Source organism: Chionomys nivalis, chromosome 3 (assembly GCF_950005125.1).
Source record: "Chionomys nivalis chromosome 3, mChiNiv1.1, whole genome shotgun sequence".
Classification (NCBI taxonomy): domain Eukaryota; kingdom Metazoa; phylum Chordata; class Mammalia; order Rodentia; family Cricetidae; genus Chionomys; species Chionomys nivalis.
The window spans coordinates 103,815,316-103,837,305 of record NC_080088.1 but is presented as its reverse complement, the minus strand read 5'-3'; the positions used below and the strand labels follow the sequence as shown (position 1 = coordinate 103,837,305).

Sequence of the window (21,990 nt, the reverse complement as noted above, 5' to 3'; positions counted from 1 at the left end):
TTTTCTGTTTATGCGTTTTATAGCCTCATCTGTGAAGGAAACTCACCCAGTGTTTGAGAGTGCTCTGACGTTTGACATTCTAAGGACAGAAGGAAATGATCTTTATAACAGATATTACCAACTCGACGATCTATTTCCTAAGATGGTCAGCGTGTTCTGTTCCCATATGTTTTTCTTCCTGTACTTCCTTGTCTTTGTTCTCCCTGATATTAATCAAGTAAAACATTAGATTTCTTTATAAACATGGCTTAAGGACTATAGTGTCTTTGTATGTAGTTGCCCAGGAGACACTCTGGAACTGCAGAGAGTCTCCCATGAGCTACCATGCTTGGCTTGGCTGGGTTCTAATGTTTGTTCCTTCAGCCCACAGTCTCCAAACTAGTTCCTTCCTCTCCCTCCCCCCTTTTGTTTTGGTTTTTTGAGACAGGGTTTCTCATATTACAGACCTGGCTATTCTGGAACTCACTCTAGACCAGGTTGACCTTGGCTTTAGAGAGAGAGCTGCATTCTGCCTCCCGAGTGCTGGGATTAAAGGCGTGCAGCACAATCCCCAGTTTCTTTCCCCCTTTAAGACTTCTTTTGCTTTATGTTTGTAATCTGGTTCCTGTGGCCCACTCCTGATTTCCCTGCACCCTGAGGATCCTTGCTTTTGTTTTTCATTTCCAGTCACAGTGACAAACACAGGCTACAGAGAAAGAACAGGCTGAAGCCATTTCATTCCATTTCTTTCAGCTGTTTTTCTGTTTTCTGTATTTGTCTTAGGTACTGTTCTATTGCTCCTCCTCCTCTTCTTCTCCTTCTCTCCTTCTCTTCATCTTCAACTCAGAGACCCGCCTGCCTGAGCTTCCGAGCGCTGGGATGAAAGTTGGGCGCTACCACACCCAGTTTTGAGATTATTGTTTTTTTTCCATCAATTACTTGGAGTCAGGCTAGGCAACATAGTTGGAACCTATGTTGGGTTCCTTAGAAATTGCGAAGCCGGGCTGCAATTCACGAGACGGTGTCTCAAATCTCCAAATCTCAAAACTCCAACAGAAATGAACGAAAATTGTGCCTTCTTTACTCTCTCATGCCGTACACACCATGTACTGCACACGCAGATGCACTCCCGGACGGAACCGAACAAGCTCACCACGATCCGCGAACGAAACCCTTCAGGCAGCCCCACGGTCCCGAACCTTTCCCGGCCTGGTAACCAACTAAAGACACGCCCCCTCCTCCCGCACGCCACGCCCCCGCGCGCGAGCTATTCTGTCCCTGCCGCGCTGCCGTCGCGCGCGGGGGGGTCACAGGTCACGGCGGCGTTTGTGGTGACGTGGTTTTCTGCTCTCACCCGGAAAGGCCGGCGTTCGCGGCGGGCGCGCGGAGCCGGCGTCTCCTCGGCGCGCTCTGGCCTGTCTCCGGCTCGTCCCGTTGGCCCCGGGGAGCCGCTCGCTGTCTCCGGAGCGGCGGGGAGGATGGTGCGGGGCAGCCCGGGACCCGCCGCGCGCCGCCGCGAGTGACCGGGGCCAGGCCGCGGGCGTCCGCGGAGCCGCCGCTGTGTGGGGCGGTGAGTAAGGGACACGGTCGGGGTCGGCATAGCGGGCGCGGGGGCTGGGACCCCGGGCGGTCTGTGCGCGGCGGTTCGCGGGCTCCTCCGCCCGCTTCAGCTCCGCTCGTCTCCCCGACCCGCTCCATCCTCCCGAGGCCTGAGGCCTGCAGAGTCCTGGCGTCCGGAGCCAAGGCTTGTGTTTGTCTGGATACGGCCGAGCGGACGTGCTTTGCAATTTTTAGGAAAGAAAAAAAAAAAGATTAGGTTTTGGAAAATTTAGAAACGTTGCGTTTGTGTCTGTTTGTGCACGTGAGTGCAAGTACCTTCAGAATCCAGAAGAGGGCGTTGTGTTCCTAGAACTGGAGGTAGAGGCCATTGTTAGCTGCTTGATGATGTGGGGGTTGAGAACCTGACTCCGGCCCCCTGGGGTAGCAGGTGCTCTTAACCCTCGCGACCATCTCTCCACTCTCCAATTTGTGTGTGTGTGTGTGTGTGTGTGGGAGAGAGAGAGAGAGAGGGAGAGGGAGAGAGGGAGAGAGGCAGAGAGGCAGAGAGGCAGAGAGAGAGACAGAAACAGAGAGACAGAAACAGAGAGACAGAGAGACCAGTTTTAGTTTTTTTGACTTTGATTGTTGGTGACATTCTCCGGCTGGAGAGAAGGTGGGAGGGAGCCACCCATCCGCACAAGCCCAACACGAAGCAGTGAAATTCTGTGCGCTGTCATCTTAGATACCCTCCAGATAGGTTGGCTTGGAATTCCCTACGCAGCCTTCAACTACTGATCTTCCTGGCTTAGATTCGCTAGTTCTGAGATACAGGTGTGTGTCACCCTGCCATGCTTGACAGGGCGATAACGGTATTGTTTTGGTTTTAATCTTCGGAGTACTGGAGATGGGGGTGGGTGTCATGAAACCCCGGACAGCTCAGGCTCACTGATGCTGACCTTAGATTCCCGATTTTCTTGTCTCAGACGCTCTAGTTCTGGGATAGTAGGTGTGCGCTGCCATGCCAGTTAAGCCTGGCTTTAAGAAAAAAAAAGTGTTTTCTTTGTTATTGAGACAGTCTCACTGTGTAGTCCAGGCTAGCGCCTCTCAGTATGGCTTGGTTGTGATCCTGCTGTCTCAGCCTCATAGTTGGGGTGATAGGTGTGTGCCACCAGGCCCTGTGCAGAAACCCAGTAGTGGTAGCCTGCGTGGCAAGGCTAGGGAATGAGGTCAGTTCTTATCTGCCGTCATAGTTTGACACAGCAAACCAATGGATGATGTCCATGATTTCCTCATAACTGAGGCATTCAGCTCCAAGTCTCTGGATCCAGGTGTGGGTTTAACATTCGGGAAATTAAATTGAAGGCACATCACAGCTCTGGAACTGTGATTTTTCCCAGGCTGACGCTGGTTCAGTCTTTGCTTTTGTGCAGACATGTTCAGGAGAGCATCGACTTACTACTTCATGCTTCTTCCGTCTCGTCTTTAGTGTTCCCTCCTCTTGAACACACAGCTGAGGAGACATGGGCTTGATGGGGGAGGCAGCAGAGCATAGTGTGGGAATGGTGGACCTACAGGATGGGTTTTGATAGTGTGGGAAATCTGTAGAATTCCAATTGTGGCCCAGGCCTATGGCACATGCCTGTAATCTTAGACACTTGTGAACTGCCACTGGGGTGCTGGCATCCTGACCCGGGTTCCCTGGAAGAGCAGCTGAGCCTTCTTTCTAGTACCACAAAACTTGTTCTTAATTGCTTATTTTTATTTTTATTTTTTTTTGATTTTTGAGACAGGGTTTCTCTGTGTAACCTGACTGTCCTGGAACTAGCTTTGTAGACCAGGCTGGCCTCAAATTCACAGAGATTCACCTGCCTCTGCCTCCTGAGTGCTGGGTTTAGAGGTGTGCACCCCACCCCACCCCCACCCTGCCCCAGCCTAATTGTGTGTTTATTAAAGTTATTGTCCATAATGATGTAGTTGGTGCGTTCATAGCATGTGAAACCCTCATACTGGCCCTGGTATAGTGTGATAACAGTGAGTCACGTGGAAATCAGCCTCTGCCACTTACATGCCCGCATGCATCCTTGTAGATTACCTAATCTATTTTGACTGGGTTTCCTCTTCTGTAAGATAGGGATACTGCCTAGTGGTGGTGGTGCACGCCTTTAATCCCAGCACTCAGGAGGCAGAGGCAGGCAAATCTCTGTGAGTTCGAGACCAGCCTGGTCTAGAGAGCAAGTTCCAGGACAGGCTCCAAAGCTGCACAAAAAAACAAAAACAAACAAAAAACCCTGTCTTGAAACCCCCCCAAACCCAAACAGACAAAAAGAAAGCTAGGGATGGGAACCCTCACCTAGCAGTGTTGGTAGGGTTAGAACACCCATCCGGTATATACTAAGCAGTCTGCACTCAACTCATTGGCATGTAGTAAGTAGTTATTTTCTCCTTACCGTGTTGTAGTCTGGTTTTGCCTCTGTTGAGAGTTTCTTACATCGTGTTACTGACATCTTTAATTTTCATTTCTCTTCATTTTTGGTCACATAACTTAGTTTGTATTTGCGTATGTGCATGCCGTGGTGTGCACACGGAGCTGAAAGGACAGCTCTGTGGAGTCAGTTCTCCCTCCCACATTCATGCAGGCTCCAGGGCTCAAACTCAGCCACTACACTTGCAAGGCAACACCTTTACCCCCTGAGTGGTCTTAGCAGGCTGTTTTTAATTTAATATTTTACTATTTTAAACACTCCTAGGCAAGCAGATCAGTAGTTAGACCTTTATTTTTTTAGCCATGGTTAAGATTTTGGAACTAGAGTTGCAGACACAGAAGTGTGCTACAGTTAATTCTGGTGAGTGTCACACAGCTGTCCCCTGACCTTTCAAGTGACATCCCCACAGTTAGCTGCCTTTTGCTCCAACTGTCTGTGGTTTGGCCTGCCTCTGCCTCCTGAGTGCTAGGATTACAGAGTGCCACTGTGCCTGACTCAGAAACCTTGCATCTCTTTCTCTTTGCTGAAGAATACATTGATCAGAGCCTTTACTTTCCTATTGGAAAAATGCTTGTGAATGGTAGAAAGGAGTTTTGAGTTATAGATACTTGGCTGACTCAAATGGTTTTCTGGTTAAAGTCAATCAAATTCCTAAGAAGTAGAAGTGTGTCTTATTCCTGGTAGCACAGGCCTTTAACTAAGTACTTGGGAAACAGAGGCAGGTGGATTTTTGTGAGTCTGGAGCCTGCCTGATATGTATAGCAAGTTTCAGGCCGTCCAGCTACACAGAAAGATCTTGTTTTAATAATAATAATAGTAATAATAGTAATAATAGTAATAATAAAATAAAAAGATAGTCGTGCAGAATGGTAAGCATTTTTAAAAATCTCATTTATGAATACATAGAAAAACTAAAAGCAGAGTAGTTTTAAAAAATCCTGATCTGGGGGGCTAGAGAGACGGCTCAGAGGTTAAGAGCACTGCCTGCTCTTCCAGAGGTCCTGAGTTCAATTCCCAGCAACCACATGGTGACTCACAACCATCTGTAATGGGGTCTGGTGCCCTTTTCTGGCCTGAAGGCATACACACAGACAGAATATTGTATACATAATAAATAAATAAATATTTAAGAAATGTTTAAAAAAATAAAAAATAAATAAAAATCCTGATCTGGGGCTGAGGTATAGCTGTGATATGGCATGTGTTTAGCCTTTGTAAGGCTGTGTTCACCCCCAAACACCAAAATAATGCTCTTCAGTCTTCAGTCATGCCAAAATTATTCAAACAGTGAAATCAGCATGATAAAGGTTAATCAAATTATTTGTGTCAACAGATTAAAAGGCAGAAATTGATGGTTTGGACATGGCACATGTGGCATCCATTGAAATGTAGTATTTGACTGAATTCAGTAGATACATAGCAAGCAAGAGATCTTGGGTTAAATACCCAGAACCAAGAAGTCTTCTGTTGTAGTTACGGCTTCTGTTCTGTGATAAAACACCATCACGAAAGGCAACTTGGGGATGAAAGAGTTTATTTGTTCCTCTCAGGGCACACTCCATCGCTTGGGGAAGTCAGGGCAGGAACCTGGAAGCAGGAGCTGATGCAGAGGCCATGGAAGAGTGCTACATATTGGATTGCTCTTCATAGCTTGATCAACCCGCTTTCTTATAGAGCTCAGGACCACCAGCACAGGGATGGTACCGCTCATAGTAAGCTGAGCCCTCCCACATCAATCCTCAGTCAAGAAAATGCACCACAGGTTTGCCCTCTGGCCAGTCTAATGGGGGACATTTTCTCAGTCAGGGCTCCCTTTTAAAGGACTTTAGCTTGTGGCAAGTTGACATAAAACTAGCCAGCACAGCTTCCCATCAGAAGCCTATGTTGTGTTCCAGATTTTTTTTTTTTTTTTTTTTTTTTTTTCCGAGACAGGGTTTCTCTGTGGTTTTGGAGCCTGTCCTGAAACTAGCTCTTGTAGACCAGGCTGGTCTCGAACTCACAGAGATCCGCCTGCCTCTGCCTCCCGAGTGCTGGGATTAAAGGCGTGCGCCACCACCGCCCGGCCCGTTGTGTTCCAGATTTAATAGTGAATCATTACAAACCTTTTTTGCTAAAGTTTAAGTGAGGCAAGAATTTTATTACAGCTATTATTGCTATTTCATTTAAGTAGTAAAAAAAAGATAAAAGGATTTAGAAAGAAGAAATACTACTAATGCCCTTGTTCTTCAACAGTGTAACTAGCTCTATGACACCACAGAGAGGTCCCAGACAGCTTAGTTAGAATTTAAAATATGTGAGCAAAGTGTCCAGAACCAAGAGCGTTGGAGGCCAGGGCTGTAGCTCAATGATAGAGCACTTGCTTACCTCTACAAGGTAGATCGCTGGGTAAAAGTCTAATCATACTGATGTCCTCTGTGGGTAAGAGAGTGCCTGTAGCTGAGCTTGGTTCTGTGTTGCCAAGGATAAACTTGCACTCATGATTCTTTTGCCTCTATCTCTAAAGTGCTGGTCTTAAAGACGAGTGCCACGATACCTGTTTTATGTAGTGCTGGTTTGGGACCCGGAGCTTTGTGCATGCCAGGCAAGCACTCTACCAACTGAGCTAACAGCTCCACCCTTCCCCCTTGACCTTTTCTTTGGTTTTTATTGACTGAGTTATCTGTCCCGCCTGGTCTCTGTAGTCATTAAGTCCCAAAGAAATCACACAGGTCTACATTAGTTGTAAACTGATTGGTCCATTAGCTTAGGCTTCTTATTAACTCTTATATTAGCCCATTATTCTTGTCTGTGTTAGCCAGGTGGCTCGGTACCTTATTCAGTGAGGCAGACACATCTTCTGTGACTGGATCAGGACTGCAGACCAAGCTTTCCTCTTCCCAGAATTCTCCTTTTCTCATTGACCCACCTCTACTTCCTGTCTGGTTGTCCTGCCTATATTTCCTGCCTGGCTACTGACCAATCTGCGTTTATTTAAAATATAATTGACAGAATACAGACAATTGTCCCACACCAGTTTTTGTTTTTGTTTTAAAGCACAGTGGCTCATATATTTCAGTCTGGCTTTGCTAGTAGCTGTGGATGCATTTTGACTCCTGATCTGTTTCCTGGGGCCATAGGTGTGCACCACCATGCCTGGCTCCTTCTAGTCTTGTGAACGAATTTACTGAGACTCAGACTCAGCCTTTGCCCCACAGCACTGTCATATGAAATTGATGTGAGAGTCGCAGCTCCCTTGTGCAGGCAGGCCACCGCTCACGTGCTGTGTCTGTTCCAGGTTGCAGCTGATCAGAAGCATGTTCAGCATTAACCCCCTGGAGAACCTGAAGCTCTACATCAGCAGCCGGCCGCCCTTGGTGGTTTTCATGATCAGTGTCAGCGCCATGGCCATTGCCTTTCTCACCCTGGGCTATTTCTTCAAGATCAAGGAAATTAAGTCTCCAGAAATGGCCGAGGTACAGTATACTCCTAATTTTCACTTGTGCTGGATGGACCTTGTATTAAGTGGGGGCAGCTCTTTTTTATTTTTTATTTTTGAGGTCTCACTCTAGTGAAGCAAAGGCCGGTCCACAACATACTATATATTTGCTCATCTAGAATTTGAAGTGTTCTTCCTCCCTCAGCTTTATGAAAAATATTGGGATACTGTTATGTGTTGTGTATTACCACACTTAGAGGTTTTTTTGTGTGTTGTTGTTGTTGTTGTGTTTGTTTGTTTTGAGGCAGGGTCTCACGTAGCATATACTGACCTTAAACTCCAGATTCTCTTGCCTCTGCCTCTCAAATGCACAGATCCATCCAGCAAAAGATACGTATTTATACAGAATTTCCTGTCTTTTTTCCTTGTGAATGCTTTGTTAGGGTATACTTACATAGTCGTTTTAAATAGTATTGTCAGTTCATGTAGACTACTTCAGTAGAGAAATAGATGCATTTGGGAGAGTGTATTTATAAAACAAAAACCTGAGTCAAAAGAGGGCTGGAAATGGTGGCGTACTTCTATGATACAGCAACGGGAGACTGAGGCAGAAGGCGTGTGAGGTCGGGGCTATCCTGGGCCATGTAGTAAAACCTTGTTTCAAAAGAAGAGAGAGTGCTTGAGCTAGGGAATCCACTTCTTCTGAGAGTCATGTTACATGGTTGTGAAGTTGTGACTGGGACATTTAAGGACACATAGCCGCCTTCTGGCTTTCTCATTTGTACAGGTGATATTTTTATTAGATAAGGGGTCCTATTGACGAGGGCACCATGTAGAAGTGGTCAGAGGATGTAGAGAAGGAATGAGCGGAAACAGTGTATAGTGAAACGTGTGTGAGATGCTGTGCTAAACCCATAACCCCGGGTGCTGGTGGCGCACGCCTGTAATCCCCACACTTGGGAGGTAGAGGCAGGCAGATCTTGTGAGTCTGAGTGCTGGGATTAAAGGGATGAGCCACCACCACACAGCCATAAATACATAAATCTTAAAAATGTTTTGTTTTGTTTTGGATTTTGTTTTTGTCTAGATAGGTTTTCTCTGTGTAGCCATGTCTGTCCTGGAACTCAGAGATCCACCTTTTCTTTTATAATATTTATTTTTAGTTTATGTGTATGAGTGTCTGCCTGCATGTAAATATGTGTATCATGTGCTCAAGGAAAACAAAGGATATCAGATGCTCTGGTACAGGAGGTACACATTGTTGTGATACCATGTGGGTGCTGGGAACAAACTTGGTTCCTCTGTAAGAGCAGCAAGTGTTTTTAACCACCGAGTTCTCGACAGCTCTCACAGCCTATTTTGTTTTTCCTTTATTTACTTTTCTTTTATGTGTATGGATGTTCGCCCACATTTATGTCTGTACCATGTGTGTGCAGTGCCAAGAGAGGGCGTCAGGTCCCTTGGAACTAGAGTTAGAGTGAGTGCTAGCAGCCCTGTGGGGCCAGGAATCTCTGGCAGTGCTGTCTTATCCACTGAGCCATTTCTCCAGCCCATCAAGATCCCTTTTTGAGTTTGATCTTGAGGCTAGTTGGTTTTCTCTTCCATATAATCTGCTGGATTCTCAGATAATGTGTAGAGTGTGCAGTTGAGGTTTCCAGGGCTAACATGATTACATCACCCTGTTCTGCAGGTGAGGATGGTGGTGTTATGACTGGGGACAGTCACTGTCAAGTCACTTTTTCCCTCTTGTCTTGTGGTAGCAGTTAAGGATCATTGTTATTCCTGCATTGGAGATGCTGGGGCCTCATATCTGTCTCTCTGTTTTACTTTGTTGAAGGATTGGAATACTTTTCTGCTGCGCTTTAATGATTTGGACTTGTGTGTATCAGAGAACGAGACACTAAAGCATCTCTCCAATGACACCACCACCCCTGAGAGCACCATGACCATTGGGCAGGCCAGATCATCCACTCAGCCGCCCCAGGCCCTGGAGGAGTCAGGCCCCATCAATATCTCAGTTGCCATTACCTTGACCCTGGACCCTCTCAAGCCCTTTGGAGGGTACTCTCGAAACGTCACACATCTGTACTCCACCATCCTTGGACATCAGATTGGACTCTCAGGTGTGTCAGCTTCTTCCCTTTCAGAGCTTTTTAGGCAGCAACCGAGATCGACTCAGAGTTCTGTTTTGTTTGTGAGTGATTCTCTTGAGACTTGGACTTACTCAAGTCCAGAAGGAGTGGTTGCTGTGCGCCTTCACTCAGTTGGGTTGTAAAGCATCATACGCAGTCTCTTCTTTGTTGTTTGAAACAGGGTTTGTCTTTGTATTCCTGGCTGGCCTGGAACTCACTCTGTAGACCTGACTGGCCTCAAACACAAAGATCTGCCTACCGCTGCCTTCCGAGTGGTGGGATTAAAGGTATGCACACCGTCACCTGGCCATACACAATCAGAGGGGCTGGAGAGATGGCTCAGTGGTCAGGATCACTGGCTGTTCTTCTAGAGGACCTGGGTTCAATTCCTAGCACCCACATGGTAGTTCACAACTGTCTGTAACTCCACTTCCAGGGGATCTGATACCTTCACACCAATGCACATAAATTTAAAATAAACAAAAGCTTCTCAGAGTCAGCACTGATGGGTCCAGAGGGACAGCTCAGTCTTGGAGCTTGTGTGTGTGAGGCCCTGGCTTCCTCTATAGCACTGGGAGAGGGAGTGGGGAGGAAAAGGAGAGAGAATTTCAAGGTACAAGGTCTGTTTCTGACCTCAGTATAATTGACCTTTGAACAGCATAGGTTTTACTTGCACAGGTCCAGTTATACTTTAATTTTTTTTTATTATTGAAAACTTTTGTGTGAAGCTGGGCAGTAGTGGGGCACGCCTTTAATCCCAGCACTCGGGAGGCAGGGGCAGGCGGATCTCTGTGAGTTCGAGGCCAGCCTGGGCTACAGAAGCTAGTTCCAGGACAGGCTCCAAAGCTACAGAGAAACCCTATCTTAAAAAACCAAAAAAAAGAAAGAAAGAAAGAAAGAAAGAAAGAAAGAAAGAAAGAAAGAAAGAAAGAAAAAGAAAACTTTTGTGTGTATAGATGTTGTATGGATGTATCTACATCCATGTGTATTCCTGGTGTCTACAGATGGCTGAAGAAGGCCTCAGATCCTCTGGAACTGGAGTTACAGATGATTGTGAACCTCTGCGAGAGCATCCAGTGCTCTTGTCTGTGGAGCCATCTCTCCAGCTCTCTATTTGAAACCAGGAGAAGCCTAAGCAAATGTGAAGATGCTGTATTAGGTCATGAAGGCCTTGGGCCAGGCGTGCTGGTGCAGTGATAATCCCAGCTGTGGAGAGTGAAGCAGTAGGATTTGAGTTTCAGGCTCTGCCTCAGAAACAAAAAAGCCAATGGCACATACCTTAGTCTCAGCACTCAAAATACAGAGGCAGGCAGATCTATGCAAGTTTGAGGCCATCTAGTCTACAGCAAGTCCAGAACAACTGGGCTGTATACTGAGACCTTGTCTCAAAACAGAACAAAACAAAACAGAAAAACAAGAAAAAACAAAACAACAACAAACAACAACAACAACAACAAAAAGCCTAGAGGATTAAAAGAAAAAGACTTGGTGGCATTTGGTAGAAGCAGGAGGATCGTAAGTTCAAGGTTATCAGTATTGAGTTTGAGGCCAGTCTGTGTGACACATAAAACACAAAACATTGTAGAAGCTCAAAATGAACTATATTCTACAGTCTTTCTGTGATAGCTTTGTAGCCAGCTTCTGATTGCAGTGGGGTCATGCGTGTCCACTTAAAACATCTTAGTTTGCTAAGTCACCACTGTGCGCAGTTCATCTGTCCAGCCAGTGTCAGTGGCACACAGCAGTCAGTGGGTTTGCTGTTGTGTATTTCTCCTTGTTTATGATAATGAATATTTATGTGCTGATTGACTGTCGATGTTATCAATCAGCATCAGGCAAAATTAGTAGTTAAGTCTGGTGAGTCAGGAATTCTACTCAGCTTTTGAACTATGTGGGAACCAGCACCTGAATACCATGTTGCTCAAGACACAGTGTGTTTATAAACATCTATGAATAGGTGTGTTCTTCTGGGGTTTGTAATACATTGCCATTTTTATTTATTTTGTGTGTATGTACAGTAACATATAAGGTCTGAGGTCATTCCCGGTAGTTGGTTTTCTATACGTAGGTTCCCAGGATTATTCTTCCATCACCATCGGACTTCTTTGCTCTTGGCCCACTGCACTGTCATGCTGGTTATTTTAATATTGCTTATGATACTGAAATTTGAACCAAGACTTTATGGATGTAAAAAAAGTGCTCTTTCAGGCCCTTTCTTAACTTAAAATTTTCAATTAATTAAGCCTGGTGGTGGTGCACACTTTAATCCCAGCCCTCAGGAGGCAGAGGCAGGTAGATGGATCGTTCTGTGATTAGACCAGCCTGGGCTACAGAGTGAGTTCTAGGATAGCCAAGGCGGTTACACAGAGAAACCCTGTCTTTGAGGGAAAAAGTAAATTATGTGTGGCCCGGTATCATGGAGGCCAGAGGACTAGGGTTCCCTTGGGACTGGTGTTGTAGACAGTTGTGTGCTGCCACATGAGTTCTGTAAATTGATTCTTAACCACCGAGCATCTGTCCTGCCCCAGGTCTGCACAGTTTTAAATGCCCACCATTTATTTAGCAATGTGCTAACTTTCAGGAAGAACTAGAAAAAACCTCAGACCCTTGGAATTTGGGGATCATACAAGAGGCAAAAATAACAGGAATTGGGTTGTTAAGGGCTTGTCTAGCATGTCTGAGTTCCTGGGTTCAGTTCCCAGTACTGTAAAAGATAAACCAAAAGCAGCTAAAGTCTGTATACTGCCTAGTTTGTTTTTTCCTTTCCTTTCCTTTTCTTTCTTCCTTTTCCGAGACAGGGTTTCTCTGTAGCTTTGGAGCCTGTCCTGGCATTTTCTGTTTTTTTTTTTTTTATTATGTATACACTATTCTGTCTGTGTGTATGCCCGAAGGCCAGAAGAGGGCGCCAGACCTCTTTACAGATGGTTGTGAGCCACCATGTGGTTGCTGGGAATTGAACTCAGGACCTTTGGAAGAGCAGGCAATGCTCTTTAACCACTGAGCCATCTCTCCAGCCCTGGAGCCTGACCTGGAACTAGCTCTTGTAGACCAGGCTGGCCTCGAACTCACAGAGATCTGCCTGCCTCTGCCTCCCAAGTGCTGGGATTAAAGGCGTGCGCCACCACCGCCCGGCTATATACTGCCTAGTTTTATGTCAGCTTGATATAACCTAGAGTCATCTGGGAAGAGGAAACCTCAATTGAGAAAATGTTTCCACTAGATTGATCTGTGGGTAAGCCTGTGGGTTAATTTTAATTGGTAATTTATGTGTGAGGGCGCTCCTGGACTAGCACACCTGGGTTCAATAAGAAAGCAGGCTTAAGGGCTGGAGAGATGGCTCAGCAGTTAAGAGCACTGACTGCTCTTCCAGAGGACCCGGGTTCAATTTCCAGCACCCACGTGGCAGCTCACAACTGTCTGAAGATCCGGTTCCAAGGGATCTGACACCTTCACACCAATGCACATAAAATAAAGTTAAATAAACCATAAGAATTTAAAAAAAAAAAAGAAAGCACGCTTAATAAGCCAAGAGGAGCAAGCCAGTAGTCAGTTCTACTCTATGGTCTTTGCACAGCTCCTGCCTCCAGGTTCCTGCCCTATTTGAGGTCCTGCCCTGACTTTGCTATGCAATGGAGTGCAACCTGAGAGATATAAACAAACAAACCCTTTCCTTCCCAAATTGCTTTTATCACAGCAATAGAAGGCTAACTAAGACAGTTCACTATGAATTAACACTTACAAGGTGCTTAAAATAATTGCTGGCACAGAGGAAATGCTATCTAGAGATTGTTAAATGTATTTACTTTTCTGTTCCTGTGATGAAATACCATGATCAGAGTAACTTATAAAGGAAAGCTTAATTGGGCTTAAGGATCCAGAGGTTTGACTTTATGATAATTGATGGTAGAGCAGGCAGGGCTGCAGAGACTGGAGCAGCAGCTGAGAGCTCACATTGTTCAGATCAGGACTATAGCTTCCAGAAATCCCATAGGGCAGGTATGCAGGCCAATGGGTGGCTGTTGAGTTTGACTTCAGACTCATTGGGGTACCAGAAAACAGTCTGAATTTCTGCTCGTGCCCACCAATAAGCCACTAATTCTTCTGCAGGCAGGGAAGCACACGAAGAGATCAACATCACCTTCACCCTGCCTGCTGCCTGGAATGCTGATGACTGTGCCCTCCATGGCCACTGTGAGCAGGTGGTGTTCACAGCCTGCATGACCCTCACAGCTGCCTCTGGAGTCTTCCCTGTCACTGTGTAAGTGGAGACCAAGAGGACAGCCTGCAGGAGTCAGTTCTCTCCTGTGTGGGTTCCAGGGGTGGACCTCAAGTTGTTAGACTTGGTGGCAAGCACCTTTACCTTCTGAGCCATTATGTTGGCTTCCAGGACTGTTAAGTTTAATTTGAAATCCTAACTTCTACATATACAAATGTGCTGGGCTGGGGTTGTTTGCTTAGCATTCATGAAGTTCTGGGATCCATTTCCCACACAGAATAAATGGGAGTGGTGGAGCACACCCATAGTCCCAGTGCTGGAAGGGTTGGGTGGAAGGATCAGAAGGTCAAGGCATCTTCCTCTCCATGGTGAGGTCAGGACTAGCCTGGGGTACATGAGTTCCTGTCTCAACAAAACAAAACAAAACCAGAAAGAAGCCCCGTCCCAGAGCTAGTGATTCAGTGAGGTAGTAAACATGATGCTGTGGCTGCTCTCCAGCTGCCTTTCCTACTGAGTCATACTGGCACAGGAAGGAGCCAGGCCCCTCCAGAGTGACCTGTGATTAAAGCTGCCTAAGGGGAAAGGTTCTGTTCATCTGTGACCCAGAAATTAATTTTTGTTTTAGATTTTTTAAAAAAGATTTATTTGTATACTGTTCTTCACAGGCCAGAAGAGTTGTGAGACACCATGTGGTTGCTGGGAATTGAACTCAAGACCTCTAGAGGAGCAGCCAGTGGTCTTAACTGAGACAGGGTTTCTCAGTAGCTTTTGAGTTTGTCCTGGAATTCACTCTGTAGACCAGACTGGCCTTGAACCCAGAGATCCACCTGCCTCTGCCTCTGGAGTGCTGGGATTAAAGGTGTGCACCACCATACCTGGCAAGAACTGATCTTTTTGTCTCAGTCTCTGGAATTCTGGGATTATTGGTGTGCATCTCTATGCCTGGCTCCTTATGTGTTTATTCAAAAAACAAAACATTTGGATATATTGACGCACACCTGCAATTCTAGCATTTGTAGGCCAGCCTCTGCTTATATTGAGATCCTGTCTCAAAATACGAATAACAACAGACCATCAAAACATAATGGCACTTATTCCAGAGAATTATGGTAATTGTTAAAAACATCTTATTTCTCCTTTCGTTATGTTGCTCTGTTCAGTGTTGCCAGGGGCTGCGTGTAGAGGGAGCTCAAATAAATGTTTCAAGTCACTGAGCTGGCTTCTTTCTCTCCCCTGCAGTCAGCCACCTCACTGTGTCCCCGACACATACAGCAACGCCACACTCTGGTACAAGATCTTCACAACTGCCAGAGATGCCAACACAAAATATGCTCAAGACTACAATCCTTTCTGGTGTTATAAGGGCGCCATTGGAAAAGTCTACCATGCTTTAAATCCCAAACTCACCGTTATTGTTCCAGATGTAAGTGAAACAAGTTCTGTTTGTGTGACTGTGACTCTGTGTGTGTGTGTGTGTGTGTGAGAGAGAGAGAGAGAGAGAGAGAGAGAGAGAAAGAGAAAGAGAGAGAGAGAGAGAGAGTGTGAGTGTGCACATGCATCCTGGAACTATGAGTGTATGAATGTTTACATCTTGGGTTGCTCAGTCCTGGCCAGTTAAGGTTTCCACCTGGTTTGGTAGACTAGACAGTAGAGCTGTGAAAATCATGGTACCTTTGTGGTTAAGAAAAGCCTTGATCCTTAGTTTTGTGTGTTTTTCAGCAGGATATGTTGAGATGTGTTGCATTTGTAACCCGTTGCGGTCACTATTCTTCTGTGGTCTTACATGCAGAGTATCTGCCAGTAGGATGCAAAAAGGAGGTAGCACTTCATAGGAAGAGGCAATCTTTGCTTTGTCTTAGACAGTGTACACTATGTAGCTCAGGCAGGCCTGGAAATCGTGATCCTCTTGAGTGCTTCAGCCTCTTGCGTGCTAGGACTATAAGCCTTGCCACCATGCCTGGTCCAGGATGTGTATTTGACTTGATAGTGGGGCCTGCATAGCATTTAACTTCAGAGAAAAGAGGAAGCAGTTAATTCTGCTGTCAGCAGTTACAGTTTGCCACACCAGTGATTTGTACCCTTGCTTTCCTTCCTGAGTGTGTTGCATGGATTTCTTATTTTTCCCTATCCACTTCTAGAAGTTGGTTGCCTGGAAGCTCAGGCGTGGGGTGGAGGGGAAGGCTGCATGATGAGCAGTTCAGATTCCAGAGCCTTCCCTGCCATGCATTCATCTGTCTCCTCCAGCAGGGAGGGCCCTCACTACCTGTGTCAGGCCACTGTAAAGCAATCCGTTAAGAAGACTGGGGTGCCAGGCGATGGTGGCGCACGCCTTTAATCCCAGCACTTGGGAGGCAGAGGCAGGCGGATCTCTGTGAGTTCGAGACCAGCCTGGTCTACAGAGCTAGTTCCAGGACAGGCTCCAAAGCCACAGAGAAACCCTGTCTCGAAAAACCAAAAAAAAAAAAAAAAAAAAAAAAAAACCAAAAAAAAAAAACAAAAAAAGAAGACTGGGGCTAGGGAGATGGCTCAGCAGCTGGGAGCACCTGCTCTTGCAGGGGGACCAGAGTTCACCCCATATCAGGCAGTTCACAACACCTGTAACTCCAGCTCCAAAGGACCCCATGTACTTTCCATAGGCACCTGTACACACATGGCACATACACACATAAGTGAAAAGAAAATCCTAAGGGGAAAAAAACCTTGTTTTGTCTGGTATATATTCCTGAGATCTGGGCACTTTGGAGGCTGAAACAAGAAGAGTTCCAGGCCACTGCGTGCTACATAGTGAGTTCTAGGTCAAGCTGTAGTCAAGAGTGAGGCTGTCTCTAAAATAAAGACTTTAACCCGCTCTCTGCTGTGAGGCTGTGAGCACGGGAGGTAGCTAGGGTTTCTCATACGTTCCTCCTCCTGTGGTTGCCTGTCAGTCTCAGAAATGAGGCCAGTCTGATCCTTTCGAGCCAGGGACTTAGTAAAAACAGAAGGAGAAGGGATGCTGTCTGGTGGGATGTGCCAGCTGTCCATCTGAGGAGATGCACAGGTGAGGATAATAGACAAGCTGTTCTGTGGGATCACGAGGACCATGTCCAGAGAAGAGCAGCCCTCCCCATAGAAGATAGGCTGGTGGGGCTCTGGCAGTATGAGGTGCAGAAGCCACAGTAGAAGAAGCAGTGGTTGCTCCTTAAACAAGGTTGCAAAGAAGCTCCAAATCTAACCAGTGAAACCTAGTTTGGTTTTGGAGAGAAATGGAGAGACTGCCTGTTCAAGCTTAAGAATTAATATTGGGGGGCTGGAGATGTAGCTCAGTGGTAGAGCATTTGTCTAGTGTGTGTGAGGCCTTGGGTTCAGTTCTGAGCACCATAAATGAAGTTGCTGCAAGCACAGAGGCTGATGTTTGAAAAGTTGTTATTAATGGACTGTATGTGTCTGGTCTCTTTTCTTTTGTTCACTAGGACGACCGTTCATTAATAAACCTGCATCTCATGCACACCAGTTACTTTCTTTTCGTGATGGTGATAACGATGTTTTGCTACGCAGTTATCAAAGGCAGACCCAGCAAATTGCGTCAGAACAATCCTGAATTTTGTCCTGAGAAGGTGAGCAGTGGGTGGGTCTGTCTGGCTCCTGGTGACAGGCCTTTCTCAAGGAAAAAAAAGGGGGTCCTGGCATCGTGATAGCTGTTCTGTAATCTCTGCTGGAGAGTTCCTGGGTGCCTTCCTACCTCCAGTCCTTCTTTCAGCACAGGAGTCATGCAGCAGAGTGCCTGTCAGGGGCAGTTTCCTGTGGCTCGGGATGTGGCTTGGTTAGTAGAATGCTGGCCTCACATGCATGAAGCCATAGGTTCAGTCTTCAGCACCAAATAAACCAGACATGGTGGTACATGCCTGCAATCCCAGGACTTGGGAGGTCGAGGCAGGAGGATCATGAGTTCGGAGTCATCCATAGTGAGTTTTTGGCCAGCAGAGGCTACATGAATCCCTATCTCAAAGAACAAATCCAAGGTGGTCCACGCATCTTAAATTTCTGTTCTCAGGAGGCAGAGCAAAGGCAAAGCAATCAGTGAATTTAAAGCCAGCCCGGTCCACATAGAGTGTTCCAAGCCAGCAAGAGTTATATAGTGAGACCCTGTCATCAAAATGAATGAATAAATAAATAATAAATAAAAATAGCACAAGTGGTTTTACAGGTTGGCCACTGCTTACAAACAGATTTTCTTTCTTGCCTCCTTGAGGTGAGATGGTCTCCTTAAGGTCTTGTTAATTCCCTTGCCAAAAGATAATACGTGTTCAGTCAGCACGACCTTGTGGTATTGGGCTAGGTGCCAGCAGCTCTCTGTTGACTTGTCTGCTTACTGTCTTCTAGGTGGCTTTGGCTGATGCCTAATCCTACAGCTCTCCATTTTCTGAGAGACCAAGAACCATGATCATTGCCTGCTGAACCGGCCAGGGCCTGGCCACTCTGTGAATACACGATCTTGCAATGTTGGGTTATTCCAGCCAAAGACATTTCAAGTGCCTGTAACTGATTTGTACATATTTATAAACATTGATCTGGAAATTGGTCCTGTGATGCACGTGCTTTGCCCTGGATGCAGCCTGAACCCGTCACCCTCACTGGGGGAAGGAGGTCCTTCTGTGTAGTGCTGGGGCATGTGAGGGTCTTGCTCGAGCTGAGCAGCTCATGTCCCAGTGCCAGTGGGCTGTTTGCTGTGGTTCTTGTTGCAGCCTGATGTGTTCAGTATTGGAAGTGGTTTGCACCTTTGTTAGGATACTGCATTTCAGAAGCCACTATTCCCTCCTGTGGCTCTTACATGTCTGTGGCTTAATGATCATAGCGACAGCAGTAATACCTTTGTTTTCTGTTTGCTTGCAAGGAAGCTTTTTTTTTGTTGTTAAAGAAAAAAATAGTCACATTTTACTATTCCTCTGTTTAGGGGAGACTTGTTCGTCTGTCCTAGGTAAAAGGTTATGCATCTAAAAGTCACTTAAGTAGTGAAGATCAAAGTTTCATTTTGCACACCAGTGGCTAGGAACTTGAGTGCTCTGCTGTTGTCTGCTCCTGGTGAAGTAGCTGTGTAGTAGAGGCACATGGGGCTGACTTTCACAGTGCAGGGCATAGCACTCAGAGAATGAAGGTTTGGTCTAACAGTCACAGACAGGAGGGCTTTTTTTTTTTTTTTTAGAAAAGGAAATGTTTTCTTCTTTGCACTCCTTTTTTGTACAGCACACATCTCCAGAAGGAAATGGCTGTTATGAGCTATGTGATGTGGAAACGGTGCTGGTGGAGAGGTCTGAAAGAAGGCGTGAGGTGCTGATGGCTGTTGACTGAGCAGAACCGGAAGCGTTTTTCATAGGAAATTTTGATCATCTGGTTTCTCTATCCTTTGCCTGTTTCCATTTAAAAAGCCATCATCTCTTCCACTCCATTTTGTTTCTATTTTCAGTTTTTCTATCAACGCTTTCTTTGCCTTAACAGCTCCAATGCAGTGTTCCAGCCTTGCTGGGTGTGGGGATGCATGCATGTATGCCTACCACTTTGGAGGCTGAGGCAGAAGAATCTCTAGCTCAAGACCAGCCTGGGCTCCATACTGATCCTCTATCTCTCAAAGCAGTCATTTTCTTTCTGGAGATGTGTGTTGTACAAAAATGAACGCAAAAATAATTTTTTTTGAAAAGAAAACACATCTTCATTTCTAAAAAAAAAAAGTCCATCAGCACTTTAGTTCCGTAACTGTAGGTCTATAGTCTGTCTCAATTGGAGTTAACTCGACGGATGGATTTTGAACCTTACTGGCGTAGAGATTTTTCTAGGCATTCTACATGGAAAACAATAGTTTCTAAATTGAAGATTGTTAATCACTGTAGTTATATGATCCATTATTTTTGTTTTTTAAACCAGTGGTGAGTTGCTTATAAGTTGGCGAATGTGTGAATTTAATTAGTCTTTAAGTGAGATCCTTGTCAGGCAGGATGAAGAAAAAGCCACGTGATTTGGCTGATATAAATCTGTCATTGGGACCATCAAGTTCCAGGTTAAGCTGCTGAATAATAAAACCCAGAGAAGTAGAGCAAGACAAATGAGAGGAGTCACTTCCACTGGTCTGCTCAGCTCAGCTGTGTTCCTCTTAGTCACCCTTGTTAGTGACAGGCAGTGGCTGGGATCTGTTGGGGCGGGAGGGAGGAACACAAGGCCTGCAGAGAGGAAGTGCCAAAGTGCTTGGAACGTCACCCATCCTGAGGCCAGATACATACTCTCAAACCCAGTATTCACCGTAGCAGGTGGACAGGTGGAAGATGGGTGGGGGAGGAGGGTGTGACTGTGTTTAGGGGCCTGGAGACACATCTACAAAACTTGTTACTGTGGGGCAGTTCCACAAGGCCTGGTCCTCAGCTGCTCCTTGCTGGTAAACCTCAGGATTGGAGTATCAGGCTGGGCCACTGGAGACTCCAACCCCAGCAGCGCCGGCTTATCCTCAGGTGTCCTAGACTGGGGCTGCAGTCAGAAGTCAGTGACTTCCTGTGAATGGCTGTTTCAGATCATATTGATCTCTTTCCTTTTGTCCTTTCACCATACGGTATGACTTGAATCAGTTTTGATTCTATTTGTAAGTTCTCATCATTTGGAACCTGGTGTTTCTGTTGTGTTCTTGGCAGTGCATAGGAACCCAGCCTCCTGTGTTTTGACCCTCCTGCAGGCACTGTGGGACTCGAGGGCAGCAGATCCATCTCCCGTCCCTTGCTGCATGATGGTCACTAGCTGATCTGTGATGGCGTCCCTCCCTAGTTGATTTTCTGTGTTTGAAGTATGTGCATATGTGCTTTATAGAATAAAGCATCTGGGTTTACTTGGTTTGTCTTCTTTCTTCCAGCCTGGTAGCGATTTAAACAAAAAAGTGTAGACAAGAACACAGGGTTTTGTAGGCTGATTTTTGAAGTTACAACCTGCCATGAAAATGAAGCCAATATTTACTACTAAGGTGACCTCAACAAATCCATGAGTCTTTGTCCAAACAGTGTAAAACCTTGTACTGTATGAGACCAACAAGTGATCACTGACCTGGCTCAAACTCTACCAGAAGACTACCTGGCTAGTAAGAGCCAGGGCTGTGGCTCAGTGGTAGAGCTCTTGCCTAGAAAACTCCAGTGAGGGGCTGAGGGCATGGCTAAGCAGTAGGTTTCTGGGTTCTATTCTCAACATACAGGATACACAACCAGTGAACCAATCTAGGCTAAAGATACCCTGGCCAATTACCTAAATCCTTAGTGTGCCCTCAGCTAGCCAAGCAGTGGTGGCACATGCCCTTAACCCCAACACTTGGGAGGCAGAGGCAGGCAGATCTGAGTTCGAGGTCAGCCTGGTCTACAAGAGCTAGTTCTAAGGGCAGCTAGACTCTAGGACTATCACACAGAGAAAACCCTGTCTTCAAAACAAAAAACAGGCTATGGGCTGGAGACAGGGCTCGTGCTTCAGTTCTTAGAGGACCTGAGTTCAGTTTCTAGCACTCACGTAACTGTGACTCTAGCTCCAGGGGATTATATGCCTCTTTTAGCCTGTGTGCACAATTTTTTTTGGGGGAAAAAAACCCAGCCCACTGCTGTGCAGGTAAGGTCTGACGGAAGCATGTGCATTAGGCTCTTGTCTTTCCCTCCACTTCCTACCTTTTGTTGGAACACCGTGCTTAGAATGCTCTGTTATCTCCACTGGGAGAGAATACACCAATGAACACACAGAGAAGTAACATGTCTCCCTTCTGTATTACAAGATCTTTAGAACTGAGTGGTGGTATTATGCGTTAGGTTCCCTCACAGGAAAGTGAGATGACCACTATGCAGTGGGCAAGCTCACTGTGTGCATAGGGCAGCTGTGGTGATGTACACTTTGTGGTCTTAGTAATGCGGAGAGTGAGGCAGGAAGGATCAGGAGTTCAAGGTGAGGCTGGGCTACAGTCCCTGTCTTTTCAAAGAGAATTTATTTGGAGACAGGTCTCACTATATAGCCCTAGCTGACCTGAACTCTTATGTAGATCAGTGCTCGCATTAAAACCATGTGCCACTATGCCCCTCCCCCGGTTACATTTAATTGTGTGTATGTATATGGGTTCATGTGTGCCATGGTTCATGAATGGAGAGAGGTAAGAACTTGCAGAAGTCAGTGTGGGGCCTGGGGATAGGTCATTAGACTTGGGGGTATGGGCCTTTAGTGTCCATCTTGCTGGCCCGAGAATCTATC

At 46.0% G+C, this 21,990-nt stretch overlaps 1 protein-coding gene across 1 annotated transcript; it reads left to right on the top strand.

The window, feature by feature from the left end:
- The first annotated feature begins 1,302 nt into the window (after positions 1-1,302).
- On the top strand, positions 1,303-20,606 carry Tmem248 (transmembrane protein 248). The gene is made up of 7 exons (XM_057765992.1): positions 1,303-1,549; positions 7,276-7,453; positions 9,254-9,539; positions 13,656-13,806; positions 15,004-15,187; positions 17,214-17,357; positions 18,124-20,606. The coding sequence occupies exons 2-7, from the start codon at positions 7,295-7,297 to the stop codon at positions 18,142-18,144; spliced, it is 945 nt and encodes a 314-aa protein (XP_057621975.1). The 5' UTR covers positions 1,303-1,549; positions 7,276-7,294; the 3' UTR covers positions 18,145-20,606.
- The last annotated feature ends 1,384 nt before the right edge of the window (positions 20,607-21,990 follow it).